The sequence below is a fragment of the Trachurus japonicus genome, chromosome 18 (genome assembly GCF_045865225.1).
Source record: "Trachurus japonicus isolate A0001 chromosome 18, Traja_1.0".
Taxonomy (NCBI): domain Eukaryota; kingdom Metazoa; phylum Chordata; class Actinopteri; order Carangiformes; family Carangidae; genus Trachurus; species Trachurus japonicus.
The window spans coordinates 16,975,076-16,997,094 of record NC_140924.1 but is presented as its reverse complement, the minus strand read 5'-3'; the positions used below and the strand labels follow the sequence as shown (position 1 = coordinate 16,997,094).

General features: G+C 42.4%; 4 protein-coding genes across 5 annotated transcripts; 3 read left to right on the top strand and 1 right to left on the bottom strand.

The window, feature by feature from the left end:
• Positions 1–115: 115 nt before the first annotated feature.
• Positions 116–8,420, top strand: LOC146968994 (protein mono-ADP-ribosyltransferase PARP14-like). Of its 2 annotated transcripts, none has more exons than XM_085759188.1 (15): positions 116–402; positions 1,035–1,198; positions 1,389–3,470; positions 3,621–3,857; positions 3,977–4,201; positions 4,401–4,467; positions 4,699–4,842; positions 4,967–5,026; positions 5,185–5,361; positions 5,664–5,802; positions 5,928–5,983; positions 6,581–7,297; positions 7,397–7,530; positions 7,615–7,792; positions 7,949–8,420. In XM_085759188.1, the coding sequence occupies exons 1-15, from the start codon at positions 228–230 to the stop codon at positions 8,227–8,229; spliced, it is 4,836 nt and encodes a 1,611-aa protein (XP_085615314.1). In that variant the 5' UTR covers positions 116–227; the 3' UTR covers positions 8,230–8,420. The 2 variants fall into 2 exon arrangements, with proteins under 2 accessions (XP_085615314.1, XP_085615312.1); XM_085759186.1 differs by having other exon boundaries at positions 1,383–3,470.
• Positions 8,421–10,025: 1,605 nt separating this feature from the next.
• On the top strand, positions 10,026–14,593 carry LOC146968993 (kelch-like protein 33). Its single transcript, XM_085758936.1, has 4 exons — positions 10,026–11,095; positions 11,184–12,135; positions 12,254–12,424; positions 12,964–14,593. The coding sequence occupies exons 1-4, from the start codon at positions 10,276–10,278 to the stop codon at positions 13,481–13,483; spliced, it is 2,463 nt and encodes an 820-aa protein (XP_085615062.1). The 5' UTR covers positions 10,026–10,275; the 3' UTR covers positions 13,484–14,593.
• cbln11 (cerebellin 11) lies at positions 14,513–16,523 on the top strand. The gene is made up of 4 exons (XM_085758937.1): positions 14,513–15,169; positions 15,290–15,355; positions 15,526–15,657; positions 16,177–16,523. Exons 1-4 carry the CDS (start codon positions 14,920–14,922, stop codon positions 16,455–16,457), a joined length of 729 nt encoding a protein of 242 aa, XP_085615063.1. The 5' UTR covers positions 14,513–14,919; the 3' UTR covers positions 16,458–16,523.
• Positions 16,524–16,662: 139 nt separating this feature from the next.
• Positions 16,663–20,756, bottom strand: LOC146968991 (kelch-like protein 33). The gene is made up of 4 exons (XM_085759335.1): positions 19,373–20,756; positions 18,160–19,099; positions 17,881–18,048; positions 16,663–17,581 (listed from the first exon to the last, which is right to left on the bottom strand). Exons 1-4 carry the CDS (start codon positions 20,754–20,756, stop codon positions 17,059–17,061), a joined length of 3,015 nt encoding a protein of 1,004 aa, XP_085615461.1. The 3' UTR covers positions 16,663–17,058.
• Positions 20,757–22,019: the final 1,263 nt, after the last annotated feature.

Genomic DNA, 22,019 nt, shown 5'->3' with positions numbered 1-22,019 from the left:
TCCCGGTTCTTTCAGACCGTCGGGAAACCGAAGGTGCCTTGTTTCCTGGAAGTCACGAGTGTTCCCCCTGACGTCCTAGCCACGGATGAACACCAGAGGGCGCACCCGGCCAGCGGGCTGGTGGCATTAGGGCAAGGGCGTCCATGACACAGCCGCGTCCTGCAACCTCATACTTACAGTACCAGACGAGTTGTATATTTGAATAAATAAGATCAAGTGTTTGCACCATGGAGGACAGTTTCAAGTATGTGGTTTTCTTCGAGTGCCCCAATCTGGACCGAGAGCAACGAAGGAAGATAGAAAATTATTTCCAAGTTCGCCGAAAATCAGGTGGAGGACAATGCAGCTCACTGACAAACACACATGATAAAGTTTACAGCATCGCTTTTATGGAGCGAGAAGGTGAGTTAAGTGATTTTTGAATATCTATATCTATTGATTTCCTCAAATAGGTCGTCTTGTTGTGTTCAAGTGAAAGTAACGAAGAGGCATGTTGATCCTACTCTTTTAATATTATTTTTTAAACAAAATAAACCAACTTTATTGTTTTCAACCCCAGTTTCAGACTGTTCTCTGATTGTATGTTTTTTCTTGTCGAGTTTAGTCTAACAACTGACAAATTTCATTTAGTTTCACTTTCACTCTCTTCAGACTGCTGATGTAACACTATCTTAATCATCTCATCAACATAGATTTTGATGTTTGAGTCATATAAACCTTTTAACATGAGCAAAATAGGTTTGCAAATCATAGTTAGGCTTCATGTTAGGAATTCAACATATACAATGCTTGTCAGTTTCATAAATTACGTAAGGGTTTAAGAAGACGGCAGGCCAGTGAAGACAGTGGACTACAGCCCTAAGGCACAGGCATTTAAACGGCCTGTAACTCTTTCTATGCTGGAGCAGGAAACAACATCTTTTCAAAGTTGCTTTCCTTGTAGTTCTTTTTCACTGCTTTGTGTTTAATGGAGGAATGTTGTTTGATGTCCATGTCCAAGATCCTAACAAGTATATCCACTATTTTTGTCTCAGCTCAACAAAGAGTCCTGGAGAAGTGCACACATGAGTTGGACTTTGCTGGTGGCCCTCTGGTGCTGACTGTACGAGGCAGCCCAGAGCCTTGCAGCTCCTCTCCCAGCACTACCTTGTCTCCAGACCCATCCGATAGTGGAAACCAGGATGTAAGCACTTCCAAGGTTAGTGTGGAAAACCCTCCAAAATATGTTTTATCAGTTTGTACATGTTGCACACTATAGATAAGATTTTTTAGCCCACTGTCACTGATATGAATTGATTTATCGCAGGACTGATGTATTAGACAGCATTTGCTTTAATAAAAAGGTGCTCATAATGATGTGACAACTGAATGTATCTTTCCAGCAACAGAAACAGCAGTCCATTCTTGGTTCAAGCCTGCCACCAAGTGGTGAAGAATATGAACTACAACTTGATGGATCCCTCCTACGTTACCTCAAAGAATGTTCTGAGGCCGGGGCAGAACTAAAGAAAGAACTTGCCTCTGTGGACTGTTCTGCTCAGCTTTACCCAGATGAGGGGAAAGTTTTAGTTAAGCGTATGGCTCAGCCTTGTGCTGCAGACAAAGGTAGAAAATGGAAAGCTGAGGTAGACAAACTCTTTGATGCTTATCTGTGCCACTATGAGGTGGACCCTCTCAAAGTCAAAGCTTTGCTTCAGTCCTGCGGGTCAGGTCAGACCACAGATGATGTGAAGGTGTACAGTGAGGGCGTGCTGGCTGTTGTGGTCGGGAAACATGGTCAGGTTAATGCCAGGCTCAAGGATGTGGCGGTGTCGACTGTTCAACGTCAAGGGTCACGTTCAGTTGAGAAGCAAACTAGCATTCGTCGACTGGGTGAAGCCAAACGCCGCCTCCTCTGGGATGAGATTGTACGTGGTTTGGGCAAAGATTTTCCAGGAGTTAAGGTCACACAGGGTGATGCAGGTCAGGTAGTTCTGGAGGGTTCTGCAGAGGATATCCTTGAGGCTGGAAAATGGATTTCTGATAAGGGCAATCTTGTGTTAGAAAGAACTGCTTCTAACAAGAGCCCACATCTTCTGGCCTTTCTAAGGAAGGCTTATGGAAGCCCAAGGATGCTGGTTGACTTTTTAGGAGTTTGTGATGAGGTGGAAATAGAATTACGAGATGCAGAGTTATGTCTCTTCTCCCTCTCTGCTGATAAATTGGATGTTGCAGAAACAGCACTGCAGAGTGAGTTCATGGAAGTAAAGATTGATGTTCCTAACTGTACTGCTGTGCCATCTGAGCTTCGGGAAAAGCTTAAGTCTAAGACAAATGAGATGAACCACAAGCAATGTAGGGCTCAGGTCTTGTTTGGCTCAGGCAGCCAAGTTTGCATTCTGGGCCACACCAAAGAGGTTGAAGAGCTGAGTGAAGTTGTCACAGGGTTTATTTTGGATCATTCATGCGTTGAAGGCAAAATCATTCTCAAATCCACAGAGTTACAACAGTTCTTGAAGGAACTGCTGCAGCTACACAATTTTGACTTTTCAGGGGTTACCTTCCATCCTTTGACCTCTTCCTCAGGACCCATGGTGGTGCTGGAGGGCCCATCCAACAGGGTGACTGAGGTCAGGAACAGGCTGGGTCCATTTCTTGACTCCCTTGTTCAGGGCAGCATTACCATAAACATGCCAGGGGCTGTAAGGTATTTTGAAAGCCCCTCTGGAAGGGAGAACATGTTAAGTGTTGCTCATTCTCAGAAGTGCCTCATACTTCTTCAAGACCAATCTCACAATGCGAGACAGAGTTCTGGTAATGGGGGGAGCTACACCCTTTGCGATGGGCTCCAGGTGCTGGTGTGTCAGGGTGACATCACCAAACAGGATGCTGATGCCCTGGTTAATGCTGCCAATGAAGATCTGGACCACTGTGGAGGTGTTGCTGCTGCACTGAGTAAAGCAGGTGGTCCTGAAGTACAGAGGGAAAGCAGGGCATTAATAAAGCAGATTAGGAAAGTTCCCACAGGTGATGTGGTGGTGACCACGGGGGGTAATCTTAAGTGCAAGACACTTCTGCATGCTGTTGGACCTTCAGCTGGAAGAGCAGGTGGTAGCGAACGGTCCTTGCTTGAAAAAACTGTCCAGTCTGCACTGAATATGGCAGAAATGATGGAGTTCAAGTCCATAGCCATTCCCTGTATCAGCTCGGGTATATTTGGTGTTCCTCTTGCTGTGTGCTCAGAGGCTATTGTAACTGCTGTAAAAAAGTTTGGTAGTCAGGAAGGGCGAAGTCTGAGGAGAATCATATTGATCGATAACAGAGTCGAGGTGGTGAGGGCCATGCAGGAAGCATGTGACAGTCTTCTTCAAGGGATAAGTTCAGGAAACACTACACCAAGTGATGAATTGGGAGGTGCAGCTGCCCAAAACACAGCAAGAGGAGATGGTGTCCAAGTTGAGGTTGTTCAAGGAACCATTGAGACCCAGCAGGTGAGAAACTCTACTCAGATTGATGTTGTATTGATATTTTGATACTTGGTTCAAGAATTCTCTGATACAAATATTCTGTTGCCAGCGGTGGTTAGGATCATTTAAATGTCAACCTTAATGAAATTAAAAAATTTTTATCTGCTTTGGTAGGTGGAGGTTTTGGTGTCTCCTATGGCTGGCCATGATCCTCTCTCTACCCGTGTTGGAAATGCTCTGTCCGGAGTGGTAGGACCACAAATGGCTGACAAGTTTTATAGACATGCAGGAGGAGCAACACTGCCTGGCGACATAGTCTTGGTGGATAGTTTACCTGCACTTCGATCTAAGGCAGTGGTCTTCCTCAATCTTCTTCCCTGGGATAACAAGCCAAATGGAACTGCAGTCCAGGTGAAGTGCTGTATTTTCATAGAGTTTTGTGCCACCACTTTACTTTAATTTTCTTCTACTCTTAAAACTCTGCTTAAAAACTAAGACATAGTAACCTGGATAATGCTTGAATCTTTCAGGCTTTGAGACAAGGGATAAGAAAAATTCTGGCCTCCTGTGGGATCAGAGGCCTCACTTCAGTTGCTCTGCCTGTGCTTGGGACTGGTGCTGTCTTGCGTTTTCCTCACAGCGTGGCATCCAGGGTTCTTCTGGAAGAGGTCCATGTATTTGAACAGAACCAAATCAGTACATCACCTTTCAGAGTCCGTGTTGTCATTCACCCCCAGGACAAAGAATCTAGCAAGGTAAAGGATGCTTAAGCTCTTTGTGATCTATTATGTCAATTCTGAAATGAGAACAGACATTTACTCCTCCCGAAACCAACAAGAAGGTCAACCTCGAAACAGCTGGAACTATTCACCTTTGTAATCATTTGAAGACAACAGCCTGATCACATTTTGTTTTTTATGGCATGTAATAATACATTTTACTTTGTCTCTACAGGCCTTCCAGTCTGCTCAGGAAACTTTGCGTCTCAGAAGATTCACAAATGATGCTAACCTAGATCAAGGTCAGTCTGAACACTTTTTTGGATGCATTGCACATACATTGTTCAACAGGTGAGCAGGCTGGAGGCAACGTGGATTTTGGTTGAGTTAGTCTCCTGGCAAAAATATCTGGGTCTTAATCCACAATCATTTGCTCAGAGGCACTTGATTTAATATTAATTTCCATAAGATATTGATGCTGCTGATTTGTTTGAAGCTATCAAACAGTCATCATACACCTTTTTTTTCTGTAGCCTCCTTTTACCGCTATGTCTCAGTGGCTGCTGACGAGGTCACAGCCATGCTGGGCAGAGTCAAACTTCAGATGATCCATGGTGACATTGTAAATGAGGTCACAGATATCATTGTCAACACTACTGACTTCAACAACCAGTCTGGTATGAAATAACTGTTTTGAATTAATCAATGAAAAGAAATATGCTCATCAATGCTCATCTACATATCTCTATACAGTATATTATCCAAGGTTTGAAACTAACTGTGTATTCTTGAACTCAACAGGTGTCTCCAAAGCTATTCTGACTGCCGCAGGGCCTATTGTTCAAGCAGAGTTAGCACGAGGTAAGTCTTAAGGATTGACTCAAAAATATTTTAAACATAACGATAAGAATTGATCTCCTACAGGTTAAACTGCAAGTTCAATTTCAATTTCAGCATCCTGTTTCATGTGTATTTTCAGTTTATGCATTTAAAAGCGCAAACTTTTTTTTTTCCATCAGCGGGCCTTCCAGCAGACCTCATGTGCACCACAGGACCTGGGCTACTTGGCTGTAAAGAAATTTTACATGCAAGTTTCAGGGCTGACTCTCAGTTGATTCAGAAGAACTGCAAAAAGATACTGAAGCATTGTGAGAGCAAAGGCTACCACTCAGTAGCCCTCCCAGCCATCAACACTGGTTTGTACTGCAGGAATATGCATGACATGAATTAATAAGTGGTTGTGTGTATATCTGGATCCTGAGAATACTTAAATTTTTATGTGTTAATCAAACATAAGGCAAAAATAACTTGTTATTGATAGATGAAGGTTAGACATTTTAGTGGGTTAGTAGTATTCTCTAAATTAAGTTTACACTCTAAAATGATAAATTAGATAATTTAAGTGATAAAAAAAAAACACCGATAGTTAGCAATAGTGGCACTTGAAGATATTAAATTAAATACAGGATTCACAACCATTGTGTTTATCTCCCATCAGGTGCTGCTGGTATGGATCCTGTAACGGCATGTAAAGCCGTGCTTGATGGCATGGCATTGGCTATTAGGAAATTGAAACCAAACTCCCTTGCACTCATCCGCATTGTAATCCTGCAGCAACCGGTCTTCCAGGCTTTCAGGTCAGAGATAAATCTTGTCCAACAGCAACATGCAATTGACAGTTATACAGTTTTTACTGTCTTTCTCGCAGTCAGGGTAAGGGTTGCTTGGTTTAAATGACCTGTCCTCTGACGTGCTTTTGCAGATCAGAGCTGGAGAAACGCTTGGGACAACCTGCTCCTGGTGGCCTCAGTCTGAGAGGTTTGTTTGTACTAGGCTTGAAAACTGTGTACTAAGCATTGTCCAATTGATTCAATCAAAGACAATAAGCACTACTGATTTTCTAGAATTTGAAACACCTGTGGGAAAGTTGTTTTGTAGACATTTGCTCATGATACTCACGGAAGTACAACTCTCTGTTACATTCTAGCACTACACAGATACCGATCACCATTGTTCTTTAGATTTTTTTTTGGGGGGGGGGGGGTTTGAACATTCATAGTTAAGTCATGTTGTTCACCTTTTCGCCACAAGGTGATATCAAAGCATAATCTATCAGAACACTAAACCAAAGAGGCAAACCCAGCAGTAAGTAAACTACAAAGGGTCTTGCACTACTGTTCTCCACTGTTGATCTTCCCAATTAATTCATATTCCTCAACATGATATAAGATCTAGTGTATAGATCATATGTATCATTTGGAAACAATGTTAAAGAACCTTTTTTATTCTGTCATATTAGCAACAAGAATATTTCTATTTTATTTTCTACACAAAACTTAGGTAGATCTGAATATTGTGGACACTGTACAAACACTTTTCATCTTCTTTCTTTCTTCTTTTCTTTTTTGGGTTTAGAACGAGCAAAACAGAAGCTAAAACAGTGGCAAGAGAAGCATTCAAAAACCTCTGTAGCTTCAGCTCGACAAGGACAATCCTTCATCTCCTCAAATCCTCAGCCAGCTGTACTAAGTGTGATTTGTTGTGGTCAGGACATCATCACAACTGTCAAGAGAGATTTAGAGAGAATCCTGCAGAAGCAACTGGTAGACAGGGTGGTGAATGTGCAGGATTTTTCCAAGCTTGATGACATGGAGCTGGAAGCTGTGTTAGCAAAAGTCAGAGTCTTAGGAATAAGTGTGGAACAAAGACATCAAAGATCTGGAAGTGTGGATAGTGACAGAGCAGGAAACACTGCTGGAGCTCAAGCTAAAGATCGCTCAGGGTCAGGAAAAGATGTCTATGTACTGAGAGGCCTAAAAGAGGACGTTTTAAGTGTCACTGAGCTTGTAAACACAGTAGTCCACAAAGGACTTTGTGAATACCTCCAAGACAAAGAAGAAGCAATGTTGGCTCTTAACGTCCAGTGGTCGATTAAAGACATTGGTGGAACCTGGCATGAGCTGAGCCTGCGAGACAACTATGTGCTGGAGGACGCTCACATAACGAAGAAAGCATCTGTAGATGTGCTGGCACCAGATGGAAATACGGTGAATGTGAACCTGAGAACACAAGAAGGCACAAACTGGCTGACAAGGGTCACATACAAAGTGAAGAGATTGGAGACTGCAGCACGTACGTCGCAATTTCCAATTTTCAGTTTTTACTTTGTGTTCAAACCATTCTCTTTTCATGCTTAAGTCATAACATTGAGTTTTATGACCTCTACTTTAGCCTTGGAGTTGCCGCCACATTGGGAACCAATGCACGATGAAGTCTTTAAAAAGGTTCTGCTCCAACCTAACTCACAGGAGTATAAGGATGTAGCCCAGGGTTTCCTTAAGACAGCTAACTACAACATTCAAACAGTGAGTATGCTGACTCAAACACAGGCTTTTAAGCATGAGAAACCTGCAGTTCCCCATAAGTAACTGATTGTCTTCTGATTTCAGATTGAGCGTGTACAAAACGTCTACCTGTGGCATGCCTTTACTGTGTGTAGGCAGCGTATTCTTGTCAAGAATGGGCCGGGAGAACTCGGGGAGAAGTCCCTCTACCATGGCACATCAGCAGGGTCATGCAAGTGCATTGAAAGGGATAGATTTGACAGGAGCTTTGCAGGAGCACACGGTAAGGAGTTGTATGATGCACTAGCCTATGTATAAAACAATTGATATTGTTTCTGTCAAAACAGGAATTTAATTGTTCATCTCAAAGTGATTAATAAGCAAATTTCTGATTATTTTGATTTTTTGCTAAAAAGTTGATGTATCTTTTCTCTTGTAGCTGCTTTGTATGGAAAAGGAGTTTACTTTGCAGTCAATGCAGCCTATTCGGCCGGTAGCTATTCCCCAGCAGACACCTCAGGCCTGAAGCGGCTGTATGTTGCTCGAGTCCTGACTGGCCGATACACGGCCGGTAATTCTGCCATGAAAGCGCCTCCTCCCCGTGGCACAGACCCCACTGACTGCTATGACAGTTTGGTGGACAACCAGCAGCAGCCCTCCATGTTTGTAATCTTCCATGATGACCAGGCCTACCCAGAATACCTTATCACTTTTAAATGAAAAGGAAAAATAAGAAACCTCATGGTTGGTGTGGTGAACCAATGACCTTTTTTTCCTGCTCTGATTTTGAGCTAGAATCACTTTATAGGGCAAGAAATTAATCAGGTGTAGTTGCCTCATAACTTCGGCACAGCACGTGCATGTGATGATTCATATCATTCACTGAATGTCCTGTTAGATGATGTTGTACCCCAGAAGCACTTCTTCTCATCAGAGGTTTCTAAAATCCAAATTCAAATTCTAGTCCTAAAATTAATAATAAAAATAAATAATGGCTTGGGTTTACTGTATATTGCGCTTTTCATGGCATCCAAAGCGCTTTACAGAAACAATTATTCATTCATACCACATTCACACCAGTGGTGGTAAGCTACGTCTGTAGCCACAGCTGTCCTGAAGTTGTGTGCAATAGCCTTGGCAAAGAGTGCAATTTAAGATTTACATTATTTTAATTTATTTTGTTACATTTAATGAACTTTTAAGCAATGATACTGGTTATACTTTTATGGCTGTCTTCATCTCATTATTAATCCAGGAAATGTATATTTTTGAACATGATGCTTTTATGTCAAGTGTTGTGTATAAAGCTAAAACAAATTTAAATACTGTGTAGAGCAAGCTTTAATTCCTTTACTTTTAAAATTATAAGGTAGCAAGGGTGGAAACTAGCCTGGACATGGTAATAGATTTAGAAAACATGATCACACCTACCCTGGAGAGAAGGATTCTGATACCTAAATTATTACTGTATGCTTCAAAAGTAATTTACACAGTGTATTTGCAACAATAAGATAATAAAATAATGATTTGTAAGCAAAAATTTGATTTCTATGTAACTTTTTTTTTGATATCTTAGTTGTCAACATTGTCTCTCTTATCCATGTTCTGTAGCCTTAACTGCATGTTAGTTAATCCAACCCTGACAGCGAAGATCCTTTAAAGGGATAGTTCAACATTTTGGCAAATTGGCCCATTGCCATAATCGCTATAGTCATAGCAGTAGGTTCATTACCTTTAATTGTAGGTGTAAGCTATTTTCAGTACGGCGGAGCGCAGCAGCTGGCTGCTCAGAGCTACGCTATGGAGGCTAACGGAATTTCTTGGTTTCCCTCATTAAACTCATCAAATTCAACATCCCAAAACTCCACAGCGCTTTTGTAGACAAGTTGTGAGCTGCACAACCACCACGCTATGAGATAATGACGGAACGATACGAAACGGAGCCGTTTTCGAGGTAAATTCATACAAAACCGCTGATGCGCGTTGCGTTCAGGGACAGTTTTTCAGCAAGCAGTCTCCGTATTTACCCTGTATTTACCTCGAAAACGGCTCCGTTTCGTATCGTTCCGTCATTATCTCATAGCGTGGTGGTTGTGCAGGTCACAACTTGTCTACAAAAGCGCTGTGGAGTTTTGGGATGTTGAATTTGATGAGTTTAATGAGGGAAACCAAGAAATTCCGTTAGCCTCCATAGCGTAGCTCTGAGCAGCCAGCTGCTGCGCTCCGCCGTACTGAAAATAGCTTACACCTACAATTAAAGGTAATGAACCTACTGCTATGACTATAGCGATTATGGCAATGGGCCAATTTGCCAAAATGTTGAACTATCCCTTTAAGGAAATATTTATAAAGCTGGGTCTCCCCTTGGTCCTATCCTAATGATTTTTATGTCAAAGCATAACCAAACAGTGACCACTCTGTAAACATAATGGGGTTGTATTCCTGACAATGAAGGTCCAGGGTCACCTTCATGTCGTGCCTTGACTGATATATGAAGGGCATGCCAAGACTCTGTTGAAACTGAATACTGTATCTCTGACCCAGTAGCTATGAATAGCTGCTTGTTTATGCAGTAAGGAAAGTTAAGTCAGAGAGAGAGAAGGAGGGAGAGTTAAGGGTGGGCTAAAGATTTAGAAAGGCAGAAAAAATAAACATGAGAAAGCAGCAGATTCAAGGCAAGAGCATACGGTTTTGTTGGGCTCTTAGGAAACACCACTGAGGGACCACTACAGGTATTGTAAAAGAAAATTATGTCAAGTCAGTTACATGGAGTTCACCAGACGTTACCTGCCAATGGAGTGGGAAGAGCGCTGGAGGAGAGAGAAGGAGAGGAGGAAACGAGTGATTGAAGAAGGTGGAGAAGCGATTGAACAGGACAACCTTGAGCTGAGGAGGATTGTGGCCTTCAATGACTCCAGGATGGGTCTGTCAAGTGGCGGGGATAAGACAGAGGGGTCAGTGGCCATACGAGGTAGTACAAGTGAGCAAATAGTCGGGGAAGATGTGAACAAGGAGGCGTTTTGGAATGAAGGGATGAGGGATGAGGGTCGCGGCCACGCTTACCGCAGTGAAACCTCTCCAAATGAGATATTCAGGGCCCTGAGGGAGCTCTGTGATTCATCACTCCTCACAGACCTGACTCTAACCACTGAGGATGGGAGCAGCTTCCATGTCCACTCCCCTGTCCTGGCTGCCATCAGCTCCCTCATCGCGGAGAGACTGAGGGAGGGGAGTGGAGAACTTGAGGATGTAGGACTCCACGGATGGTCAATGTCTCTGGGTGCTGAGGTTGATCATGTAGGGCTTCAGGCAGTTGTGGAGTTTGCTTATACCGGTGTTGTATTTTGTCTAAACAAAGATACCATGGCACCGATTAAGACTGCCGCACAATTGCTGGGCGTCCCTAGAGTGCTTGATCTCTGCAACAAAGAGGAAAAGATAAAGGAAGGTGGAAGCACCAAGAAGAAAGAGAGAGCAATCCCTCCTCTAGAACAGATGAAGAGTACTCTTCAGTCCATTGAACATCTCTGGACAGACAGAGTGGGATGTGATGTGATTTTGGATGTGGATGGGGCTTTATTCTATGGTTAGTAGTCAGAATAAAATCAATCTTATGCAATCTTTAAGTATTTTGATTATGGTCAAGTGTAAACTCTCCTTTCTTATGTTTCCAGTTCATAGAGTTATCCTGGCAGCAAGCAGTGACTACTTCCGTGGCATGTTCACCTCTGGAATGAAGGAATCCAATCAGACCTGTGTTTCTCTTCCCTTCCTGTTAGCACCTGAGTTAGAGGCCCTTATTGGCTGGTCCTACAGTGGGACTCTTTCACTTAGCTGGGACTGCGTCTTTGAGATCACCTGCACAGCCCTGCAGCTTCAGTTCCAGCTGGCCTTCTCACTTTGCCTTGACTTCATGCAACAGAATATTGAAGCAAACTCCTGTCTGGACATTGTTTCTTTTGCAGAGGCATATGGGATGACAGAGCTTCTAGAAGACGCTAATGACTTTGTACTGAGGAACTTTTGTGAGGTGTCATCCACAGCAAAATTTACGGACCTACCTGCAGAGAAACTTCTAGACTTTATCCGCAGTGATGGTCTGTGCGTGCCCTCAGAACTGGCTGTATTTCGAGCTGTAATCACATGGATTGAGGCTGATCCAGAAGAGAGACTGGGCCAAGCTGACATGCTGATGACTGCAGTCCGTTTCTCCCTCATGACCTTTCGAGAGTTCAGGGAGGTCAGGGCCATTAATCTGCGCATGGAGTGTTCCGGAAATAAGGAAGTTCAACTGTATGGTTCAGCACTGAAGGAATTTGGCTTCAATCTCCCCAAAACAGAAGACCAGTGTCGGGTCAGACGACCAAAACATACTTTGGTACTTGTCGGAGGAGACCAGCTAAACCCAGACATGGGTGGGCGGCGCATACCAAGCAGGGAACTATGGTTTGCAAACTCCCTGCGCTGTCACACGGGGTTGGTGAAGGACATAGAGTGGAAGAGCCTGGCTGAGATACCAGACAAGCCCAAGTTCAGGCATGGAGTAGCAGCAATGGAAGGGAAATTGTATGTGTTTGGTGGATGCTACTTCTATGCTCAGCATAACATAATGAAATCTGTCTACAGGTAATTGGAGATGCACAAAGCCAATGCACAAATATCCTCTTCTCACTTTCAGTAAGAAGCATTGTCTGTTTTCTGATCTGACTTTCTCCATTTTTACCTTTGCCTTCATCTGTTCTAGTTATGATCCTGTACAGGATAGCTGGAAGAGGCTGGCCGACATGCAGGATTTTAGAAGTAACTTCTCAGTGGTGGCACATGAGAAACGCCTTTACGCCATTGGTGGAGATAAGGAGATCAACACCAACGTAGACAGCGTTGAGATGTACAACCCAGACACTGACTCATGGAGGTAAGATTACTGATGCTACACTCAACGCAGACAATTCAACAGTCTTTTTGAAGCGGATTGATTTTTTTTTTTTTTAATACATGTCTGTCAAACACTATAAACATTAAATGTATCCAGTGCCTATAGTATACAGCAAAATGGCAAGCTAATTAAAGCTGGGTTCGCATGACTCAAAACCTTCCATGCAAATGCAATACCAAAGCTTGACCACCAGATATCACCATTTCCAATGCATCTATACTCGCGCTTTACTGCTTTGAAAAATCTTCTCCCCTTATGAGACAAAATTAAGCATGGAGGATGGCATTACATGGCAAATTAGAGGTTAAAAATATTTTTGTAATCATGTGTCTATACGTTAATTGTTCATTTAAATTCATGTCAGAGAAGGAATGGCTAAATGTAAGTTTTGCATGAAATGCTGTGTTAGTTGGCAATTATAAGATCAAACGTGTGGTCGGAAAATCTTGGGATGTTGAGATTACACTGACTGCCAGTCATCCACTCCTGTTTGATTCCTCTTGTTTCGTTTTTATCAGTTTTGTCCATCCTTTGGACCAGGCCCTGAGCGGCTACGCTGTCACCGCTGTAGATGGAGGAATCTTCATTTCTGGAGGTTTCAACTGTAAATACGTGTGTCTGGTTTCCATGCTCCTGTACCACCCAGAGAGAGGAACGACCTACCTGGCAGACATGGCCAATGACCGGGCCCAGCATTGCATGGAGGCCCTGCGAGGCCGCCTTTATGTCAGTGGTGGGGTTTGCAATCTGAGGGCATTCTACACAGATCAACAAGCCTGTGAGGTGTATGATCCTGTGACTGATTCCTGGACTTCCTTTACATCCCTGCCCGTTCCCCATGTGGGTGCAGCCTCAGCTGTCCTGGAGGAGAAGATCTATGTACTGGGTGGATACTGCCAGGAAGACTACAGTGAGTCTGGGCTGGTCCACCGCATTGATCCCAGGACACAGAGATGGGAGAACATGGGCAAACTGCCTGGGGCTGTTGCTGACATTCGAGCATGTCTGCTCCGGTTGCCTCAACAGCTGAGACAATAACTCTGTGTTGAAACATTTTTTAAAATGACTGAATTTTTTTTTTTTTTTTTTTAAATAGCCTACCAGTAATTTTGGATTATAGGCAAATCTGAATACGGTATGGATCTACTACAAGTATTTGTAGTGTTAATATTGTGAATTTCAATCCAAAATGATTCTGTGAATAGGCTACCAGATAATTTTTCTTCAAGAGTAGCAGAACTAGCTACTCTACTAAATAAGATTTATGTTGTCGCAGAGTGACACAATTTGTAAAGACTCCAGTCAAGACTAAACTGCAAATGTCCAATAATTATTTTGAATCTGTTTGAACAAATGGAATACATGACAAAAATCAGTTCAAGATATGTGGTTTTATTAAATATCCAAACGGATTGTTTTATATGATAAGTAGATTAGACTAGTTGTGTCTTTAAAGCTTGAGTCTAAATTAATTCTCAATGATTATGATGATGTACTCAATGTTTGTTTAGAAAAAGGTAAAGACACTCCAAATGTTCGAAGGCTGTCCTTCATAGCCATTTGGGTCCAGAGATACAGCAATTTGTTGAGGAATCTTAATCTTTAAAAGATGCATTGTTTTTTTTCTGTCTTGTGTTAGGTACGGTCCAATCCCCATTCTGAGTTTTACGTAGACACAAACATACTTTAACATGAATAGTAACAGAGAATACTTCTAAATATTTAAAAAAGGAAAAACTAGTAAGTTTGTTTTAAGAAATAAAAAATCTAATTATGCATCTCTTAAAGGTCACGGCTGTGCATCATCAAGCTTCAGAGATGACTTTTTAAATGAATTAATTATGATGGATCATGTACCCTCAGGACTCTTATCATGACAAGTGTCTCTGGCATTTGCATGCATTCCTGCGGTTTAACTTTCAGGGTCATTTTTCAGTCATTGTAAATGGTGGAATATGTGAAGTAAACATTATTTGACTTTTTCAAATGGGGTGTAAGGCCATTAAAGCATAATAATTCTCTAGGTATGAATAAAGGTCATTGTAACATCAAATGGATTTAGCATTTTGTCATGTTTGCTTGTGATGTTTGAAATGTTTTATTGAGAATGAATTTGCTGCTAATGCTATGCTACACTCTGATAAAACATCCAAGACCAGCATAATGTTTGGGGAGGGGTTTCACAACTTGTAACAACATAATGTGGAACATGTCCTATCACAGGTCGTTTACCTTGTACAAAACGTACAACAACATAGCCCACTTATGACCCATTCCCTGTTAATATTTTACTGGCAGACAATCTTACATAATCCCACCTGGTAGGCCTGTTGGGACACAGCTGGAGCCGAGCTCCCTGAGGGCTTGAATGCTGCTTATTCAAGATCATCCAAGGACCCGTCTCAGTGAAGAGAGCAGGTATATAACCCACGATAGAAAACCACCCTCCAGATCACACATCTACTGCTGAGGATATGGAGTTCAGGACTTTGATTCTGCTGACCCTCCTGAGCTCCTTGTTTGTGGAGCCAGGGTTTGGACAGAGAGGTGACAAGGACAATAGAGAGACCAATGAGAAGTTGATAATCAATTTGCAGGACAAACTGAAAGAAGTAGAAAGCCGGCAGGATGATGTTGAATCTCTGGAGGCCAAGCTCAATGCAACTGTAGACGAGCTGACGAGACAGAAAGCTGAGATGGACAGCCTGAAGAAAGAGATTGAAGGTACAGGATGATGTCTAAATTATTATCACATGTATTCCAACCAAATATTTATTTTTTTGATTGTGCATCCGTTCTGTTTTTTTCATTGTCATTAATATTTTTTCTTGTAAACCTGTGCAGGCCTGCAAACAAGATTGAATGCCTCAGAGGCAGAGATTGACAAGCTCAAACAAAGTAGTAAAGAAGGTAAGACAAATGAAAACTATTTCTTCACAGTCATCAGTTATTTACATTTTTGCATTACCATTCATTTCTCTGGAAATTGGAGAGATCCTACAGTATATAAAACTGTAGAACAGAACCCTTCGTATTCTTCATGTTAACATTTACATGTGTCTTTATGACTCTGTCAACAGCTGCTCCTCGGATTGCTTTCTCAGCCTCCTTGGCAAACTTTGGTGAGATTTACAGAGGACCCTGCACTGACAAGACTCTGATTTTCAAAAGGATCTTCTCGAACACTGGCAATGCTTACGATCTAAATACAGGTACTGTTCAAATCTTGCACCTTGAGTTTGCAAGGGATTAACAAGGGACTAATCAATATTTTTTGCATACTGTAAATGAGGGATAAAACATTTTTCAAGAAAATTGTATTTAAAGTAGGCAATTGCCACTTGACTATACAATTGGTTTCAGTTTTACAGAGGGTTTTATTCTGTTTTCTTGAATCTCACTCTTCTGCTGTAACTGTAAAAGACAGATATTTATCTCCAGAGTTGGTAAAAAAAAAAGAAAAAAAAAAGTAATATATAATATGTAAACAACCCTTTTAGGTGGAGTCAAACTTACATTTCTGTAAGACTTATTTTACAGTCACTAATAGAAACAGCATTGTTTAGACTCCAGTTCTAATACTTTATAGCCTTTATTGTGTAACATTTTTGGATTATAAATTAATCAATCAAATTTTGAGTTCCTCGTCAGCCCTCTCAGAATAATGAGAAGAAGTAAAACTCCAATCTGGATTTCAATGATCCATCTTGCCTCAACTTGCTCTGTTACAGGAATCTTCACAGCACCAGTGAGCGGTCTGTACTACTTCAGCTTCAGTACCTATGGCTACAACACTCATGTAATGGGGGCCATATTGATAAAGAATGCTGTTCATCAGATCTCGACCTACGATCACCCTTCAGAAGACAAATCAGACAGTAGCAGTAACGCTGTTGTTCTGCAGCTGGTTGCTGGAGATACGGTGCACATGGAGCTCTGGGATAATGGCAGAGTGTTTGATAACCTAAATGGACACACAACTTTCAGTGGTTTTCTCTTGTTCCCAGTGTAGGTGGTCAGACACAACATATTTGCACTGGGCTGCCAACCTAAAACGTCAATGCTTAAAATAAACACACTCACACACAGACAATACACATTTTTAATGTTTAGGTAAATATATTAAGTGTATGAACCATTCCAATAATGCAGAATAAACATATTTAACATATAAACATATAAGTCTTTTTTGTCACACTGATGCCTGCACCCTATACAATGACAAATGTGTTCTCCAGCCTCCCCCTAAAACAATGGCAACTATGAACACAAATGGGACAGCTCCCTCCTATGGTCATAGTTGGTTATTGCAGCAATGGTATTTAACACTGTGCTATTATATGTAAAATACTAAACTGTTCTGTTTTGTTGGGGAATTAATTATTAATTATTACAATTGGCATACCAAAAATAAAAGTTATTTTTTTCTTGATCAAGATATTGTGTGGCATGATGGTGTACATAATTATCATCATTTTAAATGGAAGAATGTTTGCTCAATTAAAAAAATATATGTAATTCAATCATTCAAATGTCATTATTAACATGCAATAAAAAAAAACATGATATCTAACATTTTAAACTTTGAAAGCCATATTGTATGCCTTCATGTCTTACAAACGGATATGTGATGGCAAACACAGTAGAGTTGCTCGTATGTCATTGTTTGGCCCTGGCATCTTGCCCATATTCTCCCATCTCTGCATGGTGGGATCATAGCGATGGACCATTTTAGTCTCACTGTAGTCCTCCTGGCTGTATCCACCCAAGACATAAAACTTTCCCTCTAAAACTGCACTCCCTGCTCCAACATGTGGCACATTTAAAGACACAAAGGCTGTCCAGGAGTCAGCTGCTGGACTATACACCTCGCAATCTAGCTGGTCAACAATGGTGTTGTTTTCATCAGCAGTGATTCCACCTGCTACATAGAGATGGTCACCCAGGGTCTCCATGCAGTGATGTGCCCGAGGTTTAGACATGTTTGCCAGATAGGTGCTCCCTGTCTCTGGGTGGTATAGAAACATGGATGCCAGAAAGCTGTAGTCGCTGTTCATCCCACCTGAGACAAAGATCTGTTCTTGTGACACTTTAGCCACATGCCCACGTAGAGGTAAATCCAAAGGCAGGGTGAAGCTGAAAGAAAAGATATATACCTGTTCATTTTGAGACAGGGTATGTAAAATACATAGTATAGCAGTTGAGGAGTATCAGATTATAATTGCCATATGGTAAACTATGATTTACGTATGCAGGCAGTAGCCAAAAAGCTGGTGACCTTCCATTTCCTTTTCATTGGCAATATTGGATTTCTCAATAGAAATAAAGACACAGAAAAGCATGGTGTCTGGCACCAGATCTTGCCTCACCACAGGAAGAGCTACTGAGCTGGTAGATGCTTGTTGGTATGCCAATGAATAATCATCCAAACCTACCTCCAAGAATTTGTAGTGGGGCAGTATCGCTCCACAGTATCGATGTACTCAGGTTCACAGTGTCCACCGATGGCATATATCATTCCATTCAGCACAACCACTGAGAAAGAGCATCTTTTTACCCGCATTTCAGCTAGGCTCTCCCAGCTGTTTTCATGGGGGTCATACCTACAGATGAGGTGACAAATATAAGTTAATAGAATTCAGTATTAGTGATAGATATATTCAGAACTGTACATGTATTTCTTTGATGACTACTCCAAGAGTATCCTGCCTTACCTGCAAACAGAACTCATGGTGTCATCAATACCATAATAGTTCTTGCCCCCGAACACGTATAGCTGTCCTTTCAGCACCGCCACCTCATGACAGAATCTTGTCGGCCCTGGCATTTCCCCCAACTTTCTCCACTCCACGGCCCTTTTTATCCCTGTAAGGTTCCTCAGGGAATTCCCAAACCAGAGGTCCTTACTGATGCTCCGGGTACCCAGATCTTCAGAGATCTGGTCACCTCCAATCAGGACCAGACTCTCTTTGGGCAGATAGATGCGACACTGATTCTGTGGGGCAGTCTCACTGGAGCAGAAATCCTCAAAAATTGCATCATATAGCTCACCCAGGCTGTGATCTGACCATATGTTCACAGACTTGACCTCTTTGAATTCGTTGAACGTCATCAAGGAAAAGTGGATGGTTTTCATCAATTCCTTAGTGAGCCTGAGCCTCATTTTAGGCTTAGCCTGAATCCATGCCACCACTGCTTTGAATACTACTAGCTCAGATGGGACACATAGTGAGTGACTGTTCAGGTACTTGAGGAGGTGTCTGGCAGGCAGGTCCTTGAACTTTAAGGTGCAGGCTACCTTTTGGAACTGTCGCAAGACGAAATCATCTGCAACTTCCTGGAGCTGCACCATCTCATATGCCTCAGCAAAAGATGCCACATCCAGACAGGAGTGTGGATTAATTTCTTGTTGCAGGAAGTTAAGGCACAAAGAAAGAGCAGTCTGGTACTGGAGTTGGAGAGCAATGCTGGTGATCTCAAAGACACACCTCCAGCTGAGGGGTAGTGCCCCGCTGTAGGAGCAGCTGATCAGAACACCCAGCTCTGAGGCCAAAAGGAAGGGGAGAGTCACACGAGACTGATGGGATTCCCTCATTCCCAAGGTGAACATGCCACGGAAATAGTCACTACTTGCTGCTAGGATGACTCTGTGGACTAGAGAGAGTATGGTGATGAGTACCTAGCCAATTAACATCCAGTGTTGTCAATGTACTCCCAATCCATTCATTATTCACTCATGTAATATCGTATGGAAAATAAAGAAACATATCACATGACAAGACATTCATTCATTCATTTTCTATACCACTTATCCTGCACTAGGGTCACGGGTAAGCTGGAGCCTATCACAGCTAACTTCGGGCAAGAGGCGGGGATGACAAGACATATGAAACATGATATACATTTACTGGTTGGTGTTCTACTCACCATGCAGCAATTCTCCAATTCCTTCCAGAATAACATCACAGCCCACCCTGTCCATCCATAACTGTTTGATGGACTGAAGACTGATCAGCATTTGTTCTGCAGCAGAGATTCTTCCTTCTTTCTTCAGTCCTCCAGTTTTTGTGGGCTCTTCCTCAGTGCAGAGATCCATCACCCTGGGGGCACCGAGTGTCAGAGCTGCTGCCTTTATCTGTTCCATTATGTCCTTGTCCAGACAAGATATAATCCCAGTGTAGGCAAACTCCACAACTGCCTCTACTCCAACGTGATCCACCTCTGATCCCAGGGACAATGACCACATGTTGGTTCCGACAATTGTACCATTGTCCTTTCTTTCATAAGCTCTATCTTTTCTTATATTCTTTCTACTCAAACTGTCCCAGATGAGGGAGCTGACAGCGGCCATGACAGGGGAGTGGACATGGAAACTCTTCCCATCCATTGTTCTCAATGTTAAGTCTGTGAGAAGAGAAGAGTCCCTAAACTTTTTCAGAGTGTGGAATATGTCCGTGGGATAATCATTTTTGCAGTAGGTCTTTTCCACATCTTCATCCATGTCTTCGTACATTGAATATTCTGTATCCTCTTCATCTGTTGAGTCTTCCTCTTCCTCCTCTTCTTGAAGCTTTTCCTGGTAGTCTTCAAACTCATCTACTTGAGTTGTCCAAGATTCTGAGACTGTGTCTTCCTCATTTGTAGGTTTTTCACTCTCTTCTTCTTCTCCTGTTTCCTTAGAAGTCCATACTCCTGGGGTGCTATTTTCATTGCTTGTTGACTTTTGATCACAATCTTCAACCTCACAAGGACTCTCAATAGCTATGTCTTCGTCCTTCACTCTCTCAGACTTGAAGCTTTCATCCTCAGACTCCATCCAGTCAGAATCCTCAACACCCTCAAGTGAATCTGAAGCACTGTCCTCTTTTATTGTGACATGATCTTCTTCTGCACTCTCTTGGTTTTGCTGAGGACACACTAACTCAATTCCTTCGCTCGTGTATTCTCTAAACTGCTCTCCAAGGTCATCGTGTTCAGTGTGCTCCTGTTCTGGTTTTCCATCGTTCCCACTGGCTTTGTCATCTTCTTCATCCTCATCCTCCTTCTTTTTCAACATAATATCTGTTTCATCTCTGTCGTTCTCTCTGGCCTCCTCCCCAACGTCGTGGATAGGGGGTTCTTCTTGTGTCACCACCTTCCTCTCCTCATCTTCCACCTTCTCCTTAGCCTCCCCATCAAACTCATTCTCCAACTTTTTTTTCTCTTCCTCCTCCTCATCCACCCTGTCCTCCCTTACCTTGTATTCTCCCACTTCCCCATCCTCCTCCAGTTCTTCTACTTCTGTCACCTTCACCTCCTCCCACTTTACCATCTTCTCCTCTGCTTTTCTCTTTTCATTTACCTCCTCCTTTTCTTTTCCTGACACCTCCCTCTCCTCCTCTTTCTCTGTGTTCACCTCATTCTCCTCATATGCCTCACTGTTTACCTTCTCCCCCTCCTCCTCTTCTCCCTCCTGTTCACTCCCCTCCTCTATTTCCACTACCTTTTCCCCCTTCCGATCTTCATTTCCCTCATCTTCCCCCTCTTCACTTTCCTCCTCTTCCCCACCGTTTGTTTCCTCATTTTCCTCCACATCATCCTCCTCTTCTTCCTCCTCCACTTTTGTCCAACGTCTCACTCTCTCCCACAATGTCATCCTCCTGTTTACCCCCATCCCGCTCTTCAACTCACCCCACTCCTTCTGGAAACATGGATTAGCCACTGCCATACTGTCCAATCTATCTTCTAATCTCTACTAATCCTTTCAGTCACCCCTTCCCTAAATACTCAAATGCATTAACACCTCTTGAAATGCCAAAAGATTGTAGGTCACTTACTTTTTGCAAATCTTAAGACCAAAAATGCACAGAGACAACCATGTATGTCCAAAGGTATTCCACTATGTGGATGTTGCTGTTATTGTTGTAAGCAGCTCTGTACTTCTTATCACGTCTGCAGACACCAGCTGTTTTGTGTGTTTGTTGCTCTCTTTCCTCCTTCCTCCTCTGTCTCTCCCCCTCTCTCTCTCTGTATCTCTCCCCTCTCTCTGTCTCTCTCTCCCTCCCCCACACCCCTCTTTCTCTCTCTCTCTGTCATTTATATGAAGGTTCGACAGTGTCACAAGAACCCATAATTCCTCATATCACCAAACATGCTGTTATATAGTGTTATACGTCATGAGGTAATTGAAATTCTACATGGTTTGGGGTGTCAGACTGAGACCCGACAGAGGTATTTTAGGTGTTTATGCACTAAATGTTTAGTTATATTTCTACTATTTCACCATTATAATGTTACATTTTTTTCTTCCTTTTTATGTTTCTATATTTTCTTATTAGAAATGTAATTGTTAAGCATATACATGTAATGGATGTGTATGTTTCTTCGAAGGTCATGCACTCTAATACTGTTGGGATCATCTGCTGCTTGGTGAGGCCATAGCAGGCACCATTATTCAGGGCCGTATGACTCGAGGATCAGTATTAAATGCCTAGAGGGTCACCAGTGGGATCACGTTGCTCCTCCACGGCCAAACACAGTGGTATCTGGGTCAAGAGAGGGTGAATAGGAGGCAAACAGGACAACAAAACACAAT